This window comes from Oncorhynchus gorbuscha, unplaced genomic scaffold, assembly GCF_021184085.1.
Source record: "Oncorhynchus gorbuscha isolate QuinsamMale2020 ecotype Even-year unplaced genomic scaffold, OgorEven_v1.0 Un_scaffold_551, whole genome shotgun sequence".
NCBI classification, from domain to species: domain Eukaryota; kingdom Metazoa; phylum Chordata; class Actinopteri; order Salmoniformes; family Salmonidae; genus Oncorhynchus; species Oncorhynchus gorbuscha.
The window spans coordinates 205955-217668 of record NW_025745380.1 but is presented as its reverse complement, the minus strand read 5'-3'; the positions used below and the strand labels follow the sequence as shown (position 1 = coordinate 217668).

The following is an 11714-nucleotide window of genomic DNA, read 5'->3' as shown; positions in this document are numbered from 1 at the left end:
GACTGTAACTATAGAGATTCTATTAAACTACAGGTACTATAGAGACTCTATTAAACTACAGGTACTATGTAACTATATGACTGTAACTATAGAGACTCTATTAAACTACAGGTACTATGTAACTATATGACTGTAACTACATTTAGCCAAGGCTATACATTGGACAAAATAACTGTCTTGGTTTACACTATGAATGCCTGCACCCCTCATCTCTGTCATCAAATGTATGACATTTATAGAAACATTAATTTAATTAAACACGTCTGATGAATGTCTACCAAAAGACTCATCCTTGACACCCCCTCTCACCCCCCCCCCCCTCTCTTACACTTTCTGTACCCCTCAATAATAACTTTATATTTTCCAATTCCATCACAGACAGATTAGAATGTGCTCTGGCTACTCCGGGAAGTTACAAAGCACTGAATCAAATTCCTTGAAGAAACCATTTCGATTTGGATGAAATTGCAACTAGCACACATTGCATTAGCCTACTTTAATAAAACTGAATTCCCAGCTTCTCAATCGATCGAGCCACGTGACAGCTCGTTTTCGCGAAACAAGCACATCACCCTTGCAAATCACTCTTGCAAATCAGGTATATGCGCTGCGTCAACCGTTTGGGGTTTAGCCTAGGGCGGCTATTGCTAGACTTTTAGTAGCCTATATCAGAACATGGCTAGGTTTGTAGTAGAGGTGTTTCTTGTCCTTGTTCTCTCCGCCACCAATGCGGCGCAGGAGGAGGTCATTGATGTGATTCTAGCCAGTCTCGCCAAAAGCGCATCGTTCCTGGAGCAAGAGCACCGTAACATCAACCTGGACGGAGTGGTCGGGTACATCATCCTGCAGGGTGAGTAGTATACTAGCGTCATTATTATCACTGCCGTTAGTTATCATTCTATATAGGGGGGGTAACAGTAAGGTCTGCACACTGTAGCATACACTGTATCTGATACTGTGTATCATATATCCTCCTAATTAGCACCTTTAATGAGGACGTTTCGATCCCCAAGGATCTTCGTCAGGTCCATCGTCAGGTCCAACGGAATACAAGTGCGCACATAGACTACCCAAATATGCGAGTAAATATACTGTATGTCGAGGAAACGTGGATTATTTTTGATACATGTCTGGACATTAAATTGTAGTCTATTTATGTGGTTGTTTTGTTAGACTATTTGCTGGCTCAGCAAGTCAGTATGCACCAAATGATTCCCGTTCCCGCTATTGCGGTGTCCCGCATAACACCGCACAGTTCTTCAGGCTGTCTGATTGGCTATGTGGCATCAGTGTCATGTTGATTTGAAAGAAAACAGCAGAATATGTGATTATTTTTGTCGATATGAAATACAAACCTTTATGGTTGATCAAAGTTTGTTATTGTGTTCTTGTGGGTGTGTCAACATTGTAGATAGGAGAGCCAAAGATGACTTCAGTCACTTAATAATTACAGATGTCTTTTGAAAACATCTCTTTCCATGTCCTTGTTCTCCGGGCCCCAGCGGAGTTGAAGGAAGCAGTGAGAACGTGGCCCCACACTGACCCTCTGAGCTGGTCTCAGCGCAATATTATCGGTAACCCTGGTCAGGAGGCTGGACCAGAGCCTGGCTAAGGCTGTCACCCAGCTGGAGAAGACTGACCCCAAATACTACAGAGGTAAATACTACTACACCTCTCTCCCTCTCTCTCTCTTTCTCTCTATTTCTCTCTCTCTCTCTCTCTCTCTCTCTCTCTTCTCTTCTCTCTCTCTCTCTCTCTCTCTCTCTCTCTCTCTCTCTCTCTCGTTCTCTCTCTCTCTCTCTCTCTCTCTCTCTCTTCTCTCTCTCTCTCTCTCTCTCTCTCTCTCTCTCTCTCTCTCTGTCTCTCTCAAACCTTTATGGTTGATCAAAGTTTCTCCCTCTCTCTCTCTCTCTCTGTCTCTCTTCTCTCTCTCTGTCTTTTCTCTCTTTCATCCCTCTCTTTCTCTCTCTCTCTCTCTCATCCCTCTCTTTCTCTCTCTCTGTCTCTCTTTCATCTCTCTCTCTCTCTCTCTCTCTCTCTCTCTCTCTCTCTCTCTCTCTCTCTCTCTCTCTCTCTCTCTCTCTCTCTCTCTCTCTCTCTCTCTCTCTCTCTCTCTCTCTCTCTCTCTCTCTCTCTCCCTCTCTCTCTCTCTCTCTCTCTCTCTCTCTCTCTCTCTCTCTCTCTCTCTCTCTCTCTCTCTCTCTTCTCTCTCTCTGTCTCTGTCTCATCTCTCTCTCTCTGTCTCTCTCTCATCCCCCTCTCTCTCTCTCTCTCTCTCCCTCTCTCTCTCTCTCTCCCTCTCATCTCTCTCTCTCATCACTCTCATCACTTTCATATCTCTCTCTCTCTCCTCAAACTCCTGTAGAGTTTGAGCCTCTGTTGAGCTGGACCTTCTGGTCAGTACCTCATGAGTGGAGCTCCACAGATCCCTCTCTGGCCTACTCCTCTGGTCGAACCATGGAGTGTTACGATGAGACGCAGAGCGACAAGTGTATGACCCTGCTACTGGGAACATGGTAAACACACACACACACACACACACACACACACACACACACACACACACACACACACACACACACACACACACACACACACACACACACACACACACACACACACACACACACACACACACACACACACACTGCGCTTATTGAGCGGCACAAGGTGATGCCTCACTAAATCTCATGTATTTCAGTGTGTCAGTAGGAGGGTAATAAAACCCAGAAGGCCTACAGCTTCCGTTGACCAGGTTGCTAATACATTTTTCTGCCTGTATATGTGCGTACGTGCTTGTGTGTCTGTGTGCGTGTGTGTGCGCGTGCCTGTGTGCCTGTGTGCGCGTGCCTGTGTGCGCGTGCCTGTGTGCCTGTGTGCGCGTGCCTGTGTGCCTGTGTGCGCGTGCCTGTGTGAGCGTGCCTGTGTGCGCGTGCCTGTGTGCGCGTGCCTGTGTGCGTGTGCCTGTGTGCGCGTGTCTGTGTGCCTGTGTGCCTGTATATGTGATGGTTTGTCAGGAAGAACAACGGGACCCCTTGCATCGTGACCAAGTCATGTCGTGACACAATGACGAGGTTTGGATGTCCTAACTACTCCCTCTCTCACCAGCTGCTCTACTTCATGCTGGGAGCCAATGTGAGAACACACACACACACACACACACACACACACACACACACACACACACACACACACACACACACACACACACACACACACACACACACACACACACACACACACACACACACACACACACACACACACACACACACCTAACTTTCTATGCTCCACTCCTGTCTTCCCCAATTTCCCTCCCCATCTCTCCCTTCCTAACCCCCCCTCCCTCCCTCTCTCTTCCTCCCTTCCTCCCCCTCCCCTCCCTCCCTCTCTCTCCCTCCCTAACCCCTCCCTCCTCTCCCTCCCTCCCCCTCCCTCCCTAAATCCCCCTCCCTCCCTGCCCCCTCCCTCTCTCCCTCCCTAACCCCGTCCCTCCTCCCTCCCCCTGCCCCCTCCCTCTCTCCCTTCCTAACCCCCCCCTCCCTCCCTCTCTCTTCCTCCCTCCCTGCCTCCCTCTCTCTCTCCCTCCCTCTCTCCCTCCCTAACCCCTCTCTCTCCCTCTCCCTCCCTAACCCCCTCTCCCTCCCTAACCCCCCCTCCCCCTCCCTCCCTCCCTCCTCCCTCCTCCAGAGAGGTTGTTCTGCCATGTTGAAGGGGGACATGCGTACGTCGCGTGCTAACCTAACAGAGAGACAGTACCAGGGGACATTCTGCTCCAACATGCTGAAGGGAAACATGGACATCATACAGAAGAACTTCACTGGGGAGACCCAGGACATCTTCATCGAAAACAGTCAGTCTCAAATTACACCCTATTCCCTATATAGTGCACTACTTTAGACCAGAGCCCAATGGGACCTTATTTCCTATATAGTGCACTACTTTTGACCAGAGCCCAATGGGACCTTATTTCCTATATAGTGCACTACATTAGAGCAGAGATCTATGGCACCCAATTCCCTATATAGTGCACTACTTTAGACCAGAACCCAATGGCACCCAATTCCCTATATAGTGCACTACATTAGAGCAGAGATCTATGGCACCCTATTCCCTATATAGTGCACTACATTAGAGCAGAGATCTATGGCACCCAATTCCCTATATAGTGCACTACATTAGACCAGAGATCTATGGCACCCAGTTCCCTATATAGTGCACTACTTTAGACCAGAACCCAATGGCACCCTATTCCCTATATAGTGCACTACATTAGAGCAGGGCCTATCTGTGTACTCCAAGTAGACTAGAGTGTCTATGAAGCAGTATGACAGTCAGTGTTTAGAGAAACTGAACATGTAAAACTTTTATAAGTTGTAGTTTGTTTAAAACGAGACCATGATTTTACTTTCTATAACTTCCTCCCTCTCCACAGTACTGCTGTGTGGATTGGCTGGTTTCTCTGACTTTCTCAAAGTTGATTGGCTGCAGCACATTCTGAGGCTGCAGGATCAGGAAGTGGGATGTTTTACACAGCCCCACAGAAGAGTGAAGAGGAGAGAGAGAATGTTGAAGGGTGTGTGTCAAGAATATCCCTGGTGTTATTCATTGCCAAAATGCACACATACAGACACACACAGAGAGAACCAGCAAACACAGATACACACACACACACACACACACACACACACACACACACACACACACACACACACACACACACACACACACACACACACACACACACACACACACACACACACACACACACACACACACACACACACACACACACACACACACACAGCACCCAGCTTCAATACTGTTTTACTGTTCCATCTCCTCCCTCCAGATGGTTGTTCCAGTCACATAACAGGCGTGTCAGTGAGCGCTCTGGGAGGATACCTCAACTACTACCTGACAGAGCAGGACATCACCAAGAGACCACTCACCTGAATGTCAACCACCCTTCACCTGAATGTGTGACCCTTCACCTGAATGTCAACCACCCTTCACCTGAATGTCAACCACCCTTCACCTGGATGTCAACCACCCTTCACATGGATGTCAACCACCCTTCACCTGGATGTCAACCACCCTTCACCTGGATGTCAACCACCCTTCACCTGGATGTCAACCACCCTTCACCTGGATGTGTGACCCTTCACCTGGATGTCAACCACCCTTAACCTGGATGTGTGACCCTTCACCTGGATGTCAACCACCCTTCACCTGGATGTGTGACCCTTCACCTGGATGTCAACCACCCTTCACCTGGATGTGTGACCCTTCACCTGGATGTGTGACCCTTCACCTGGATGTCAACCACCCTTCACCTGGATGTCAACCACCCTTCACCTGGATGTGTGACCCTTCACCTCGATGTCAACCACCCTTCACCTGGATGTGAACCACCCTTCACCTGGATGTGTGACCCTTCACCTGGATGTGAACCACCCTTCACCTGGATGTCAACCACCCTTTACCTGGATGTCAACCACCCTTCACCTGGATGTCAACCACCCTTCACCTGGATGTCAACCACCCTTTACCTGGATGTTAACCACCCTTTACCTGAATGTCAACCACCCTTCACCTGGATGTGTGACCCTTCACCTGGATGTGTGACCTTTCACCTGGATGTCAACCACCCTTCACCTGAATGTGTGACTCTTCACCTGGATGTGTGACCCTTCACCTGGATGTGTGACCCTTCACCTGAATTTCAACCACCCTTCACCTGAATGTCAACCACCCTTCACCTGAATGTCAACCACCCTTCACCTGGATGTGTGACCCTTCACCTGAATGTCAACCACCCTTCACCTGGCTGTGTGACCCTTCACCTGGATGTCAACCACCCTTCAACTGGATGTCAACCACCCTTCACCTGGATGTGTGACCCTTCACCTGGATGTGTGACCCTTCACCTGGATGTCAACCACCCTTCACCTGAATGTCAAGCACCCTTCACCTGAATGTCAAGCACCCTTCACCTGAATGTCAACCACCCTTCACCTGGATGTCAACCACCCTTCACCTGGCTGTCAACCACCCTTCACCTGGATGTCAACCACCCTTCACCTGGATGTCAACCACCCTTCACCTGGATGTCAACCACCCTTCACCTGGATGTCAACCACACTTCACCTGGATGTGTGACCCTTCTCCTGGATGTCAACCACCCTTTACCTGGATGTCAACCACCCTTTACCTGGATGTCAACCACCCTTCACCTGGATGTGTGACCCTTCACCTGGATGTGAACCACCCTTCACCTGGATGTCAACCACCCTTTACCTGGATGTCAACCACCCTTCACCTGGATGTGTGACCCTTCACCTGGATATGTGACCCTTCACCTGGATGTGTGACCCTTCACCTGGATGTGTGACCCTTCACCTGAATGTGTGACCCTTCACCTGGATGTGTGACCCTTCACCTGGATGTGTGACCCTTCACCTGGATGTGAACCACCCTTCACCTGGATGTGTGACCCTTCACCTGGATGTGAACCACCCTTCACCTGGATGTGTGACCCTTCACCTGGATGTCAACCACCTTTCACCTGGATGTCAACCACCCTTTACCTGGATGTCAACCACCCTTCACCTGGATGTCAACCACCCTTCACCTGGATGTCAACCACCCTTCACCTGGATGTCAACCACCCTTCACCTGGATGTGTGACCCTTCACCTGAATGTCAACCACCCTTCACCTGGATGTGTGACCCTTCACCTGGATATGTGACCCTTCACCTGGATGTGTGACCCTTCACCTGAATGTGTGACCCTTCACGTGGATGTGTGACCCTTCACCTGGATGTGTGACCTTTCACCTGGACATGTGTCCTAAATAGCACCCAATTATTTACTTATACCACTACCTCTGACCAGGCAAACCCATAGGGCTCTGGTGAAAAGTAGTGCACTATGTAGGGCAGTGTGTATCCATCCTCTCTTGGGGACACCCAGTCGTTCTATTGCACAGCACCAGGGGTGGAAACTACTTAACTAGTACTTTAAAGTAATTTTACTTCAGTAGTTTTTGGAGGAATCTGTACTTTACTATTTATATTTTGGACAATTTTACTTTTATTTCACTACATTCCTAAAGAAAATAAATGCACTTTTTCCTCCCAACATTTTCCCCGACACCCAAAAGTACACGTTACATTTTGAATGCTTAGCAGGAGAGGAAAATGGTCAAATTCACACACTTATCAAAATAACATCCCCTGGTCATCTCTACTGCCTCTGATCTGGCAGACTCACTAAACAGAGAACATCCCTGGTCATCCCTACTGCCTCTGATCTGGCAGACTCACTAAACAGAGAACATCCCTGGTCATCCTGACTGCCTCTGATCTGGCAGACTCACTAAACAGAGAACATCCCTGGTCATCCCTACTGCCTCTGATCTGGCAGACTCACTAAACAGAGAACATCCCTGGTCATCCTGACTGCCTCTGATCTGGCAGACTCACTAAACAGAGAACATCCCTGGTCATCCCTACTGCCTCTGATCTGGTGGACTCACTAAACAGAGAACATCCCTGGTCATCCTGACTGCCTCTGATCTGGCAGACTCACTAAACACAAATGCTTTGTTTTTAAATGATGTCTGAGTGTTGGAGACCCTGGCTATCCATAACTAAAATAAATAAAAAAACTAAAAAACTAAAACTACAAACAGAAAATGGTGCAGTCTGGTTTGATTAATATAATACATTTTAAATGATTTATACATTTACTTTTGATACTTCAGTATATTTAAAACCAAATACTTTAAGACTTACTCAAGTAGCATTTTACTGGGTGACTTTCACTTTTGCTTGAGTCATTTTCTATCTTTACTTTTACTCAAGTATGATAATTGGCGAGCACACCTGATTCAACTTGTCAACTAAACGTCAAGCCCTTTGACTACTTGAATCAAGTGACCTAGTTCAGGGCTACAACAACATTGTGTAAGGTCTGGGGGTCCCTGGGAAGTGGTTTGAGAAGCCCTGATGTAGGGAATAGATCTCTTTGGGACACAACACAGGGCTACAACAACATTGTGTAAGGTCTGGGGGTCCCTGGGAAGTGGTTTGAGAAGCCCTGATGTAGGGAATAGGGCTCTTTGGGACACAACACAGGGCTACAACAACATTGTGTAAGGTCTGGGGGTCCCTGGGAAGTGGTTTGAGAAGCCCTGATGTAGGGAATAGGGCTCTTTGGGACACAACACAGGGCTACAACAACATTGTGTAAGGTCTGGGGGTCCCTGGGAAGTGGTTTGAGAAGCCCTGATGTAGGGAATAGGGCTCTTTAGGACACAACACAGGGCTACAACAACATTGTGTAAGTTCTGGGGGTCCCAGGGAAGTGGTTTGAGAAGCCCTGATGTAGAGAATAGATCTCTTTGGGACACAACACAGGGCTACAACAACATTGTGTAAGGTCTGGGGGTCCCAGGGAAGTGGTTTGAGAAGCCCTGATGTAGGGAATAGATCTCTTTGGGACACAACACAGGGCTACAACAACATTGTGTAAGGTCTGGGGGTCCCAGGGAAGTGGTTTGAGAAGCCCTGATGTAGGGAATAGATCTCTTTGGGACACAACACAGGGCTACAACAACATTGTGTAAGGTCTGGGGGTCCCAGGGAAGTGGTTTGAGAAGCCCTGATGTAGGGAATAGATCTCTTTGGGGCACAACACAGGGCTACACAGAGCATCAGTGTCTCGTTTAGAAGACGTTTGTAGTTCACACAGATTTGATAGTTAATTATGCGTATGATGAAATCCATAACTACACAATGCCATTTATACATGTTAAACTTGAAATGAAAATATGCAATTTACATATATTTTGTATGCCATTTGTTAGGATTTGGAATGAATATGAATTAAATGCGCTTATTTATTAATTTGTGACCAACACAGCTTTATTAATTTGTAGAGACATTGTATTTAAACTGAATTTTCTCCTATTTTAAGAAAATATAGTATGAAGAAATTAAGAATAGCAACTAAGAACATTTGAAAAGTGAGGCTTCTGGGCCTTTGTTCATCATACTGTTGGCTAGCTAGCGGATAGATAGGGCCCTCTCTATTGGAGCAGACTGTTGGCTAGCTAGGGGATAGATAGGGCCCTTTCTATTGGAGCAGACTGTTGGCTAGCTAGGGGATAGATAGGGCCCTCTCTATTGGAGCAGACTGTTGGCTAGCTAGGGGATAGATAGGGCCCTTTCTATTGGAGCAGACTGTTGGCTAGCTAGGGGATAGATAGGGCCCTCTCTATTGGAGCAGACTGTTGGCTAGCTAGGGGATAGATGGAGCAGACTGTTGGCTAGCTAGGGGATAGATAGGGCCCTTTCTATTGGAGCAGACTGTTGGCTAGCTAGGGGATAGATAGGGCCCTTTCTATTGGAGCAGACTGTTGGCTAGCTAGGGGATAGATAGGGCCCTTTCTATTGGAGCAGACTGTTGGCTAGCTAGGGGATAGATAGGGCCCTTTCTATTGGAGCAGACTGTTGGCTAGCTAGGGGATAGATAGGGCCCTCTCTATTGGAGCAGACTGTTGGCTAGCTAGGGGATAGATAGGGCCCTTTCTATTGGAGCAGACTGTTGGCTAGCTAGGGGATAGATAGGGCCCTTTCTATTGGAGCAGACTGTTGGCTAGCTAGGGGATAGATAGGGCCCTTTCTATTGGAGCAGACTGTTGGCTAGCTAGGGGATAGATAGGGCCCTTTCTATTGGAGCAGACTGTTGGCTAGCTAGGGGATAGATAGGGCCCTTTCTATTGGAGCAGACTGTTGGCTAGCTAGGGGATAGATAGGGCCCTTTCTATTGGAGCAGACTGTTGGCTAGCTAGGGGATAGATAGGGCCCTTTCTATTGGAGCAGACTGTTGGCTAGCTAGGGGATAGATAGGGCCCTTTCTATTGGAGCAGACTGTTGGCTAGCTAGGGGATAGATAGGGCCCTTTCTATTGGAGCAGACTGTTGGCTAGCTAGGGGATAGATAGGGCCCTCTCTATTGGAGCAGACTGTTGGCTAGCTAGGGGATAGATAGGGCCCTCTCTATTGGAGCAGACTGTTGGCTAGCTAGGGGATAGATAGGGCCCTTTCTATTGGAGCAGACTGTTGGCTAGCTAGGGGATAGATAGGGCCCTCTCTATTGGAGCAGACTGTTGGCTAGCTAGGGGATAGATAGGGCCCTTTCTATTGGAGCAGACTGTTGGCTAGCTAGGGGATAGATAGGGCCCTTTCTATTGGAGCAGACTGTTGGCTAGCTAGGGGATAGATAGGGCCCTTTCTATTGGAGCAGACTGTTGGCTAGCTAGGGGATAGATAGGGCCCTTTCTATTGGAGCAGACTGTTGGCTAGCTAGGGGATAGATAGGGCCCTTTCTATTGGAGCAGACTGTTGGCTAGCTAGGGGATAGATAGGGCCCTTTCTATTGGAGCAGACTGTTGGCTAGCTAGGGGATAGATAGGGCCCTTTCTATTGGAGCAGACTGTTGGCTAGCTAGGGGATAGATAGGGACCTTTCTATTGGAGCAGACTGTTGGCTAGCTAGGGGATAGATAGGGCCCTCTCTATTGGAGCAGACTGTTGGCTAGCTAGGGGATAGATAGGGCCCTTTCTATTGGAGCAGACTGTTGGCTAGCTAGGGGATAGATAGGGCCCTTTCTATTGGAGCAGACTGTTGGCTAGCTAGGGGATAGATAGGGCCCTTTCTATTGGAGCAGACTGTTGGCTAGCTAGGGGATAGATAGGGCCCTTTCTATTGGAGCAGACTGTTGGCTAGCTAGGGGATAGATAGGGCCCTTTCTATTGGAGCAGACTGTTGGCTAGCTAGGGGATAGATAGGGCCCTTTCTATTGGAGCAGACTTTTGGCTAGCTAGGGGATAGATAGGGCCCTTTCTATTGGAGCAGACTGTTGGCCAGCTAGGGGATAGATAGGGCCCTTTCTATTGGAGCAGACTGTTGGCTAGCTAGGGGATAGATAGGGCCCTTTCTATTGGAGCAGAGATAGGTAGGGCCCTCTCTATTGGAGCAGACTGTTGGCTAGCTAGGGGATAGATAGGGCCCTCTATTGGAGCAGACTGTTGGTTAGCTAGGGGATAGATAGGGCCCTTTCTATTGGAGCAGAGATAGTTAGGGCCCTTTCTATTGGAGCAGACTGTTGGCTAGCTAGGGGATAGATAGGGCCCTCTCTATTGGAGCAGACTGCTGGCTAGCTAGGGGATAGATAGGGCCCTCTCTATTGGAGCAGACTGTTGGCTAGCTAGGGGATAGATAGGGCCCTCTCTATTGAAGCAGACTGTTGGCTAGCTAGGGGATAGATAGGGCCTTTTCTATTGGAGCAGACTGTTGGCTAGCTAGGGGATAGATAGGGCCCTTTCTATTGGAGCAGACTGTTGGCTAGCTAGGGATAGATAGGGCCCTTTCTATTGGAGCAGACTGTTGGCTAGCTAGGGGATAGATAGGGCCCTTTCTATTGGAGCAGACTGTTGGCTAGCTAGGGGATAGATAGGGCCCTTTCTATTGGAGCAGACTGTTGGCTAGCTAGGGGATAGATAGGGCCCTTTCTATTGGAGCAGACTGTTGGCTAGCTAGGGGATAGATAGGGCCCTTTCTATTGGAGCAGACTGTTGGCTAGCTAGGGGATAGATAGGGCCCTTTCTATTGGAGCAGACTGTTGGCTAGCTAGGGGATAGATAG

The 11714-nt window shown here is 48.4% G+C and overlaps 1 protein-coding gene across 1 annotated transcript; it reads left to right on the top strand.

The window, feature by feature from the left end:
* Positions 1 to 490: 490 nt before the first annotated feature.
* On the top strand, positions 491 to 7274 carry LOC124018612 (UPF0764 protein C16orf89 homolog). The gene is given in 8 exon segments (XM_046333955.1): positions 491 to 850; positions 1503 to 1564; positions 1566 to 1656; positions 2366 to 2516; positions 3018 to 3135; positions 3691 to 3853; positions 4436 to 4576; positions 4853 to 7274. Coding segments are annotated over 8 exon segments (1005 nt in total). The 5' UTR covers positions 491 to 675; the 3' UTR covers positions 4957 to 7274.
* The last annotated feature ends 4440 nt before the right edge of the window (positions 7275 to 11714 follow it).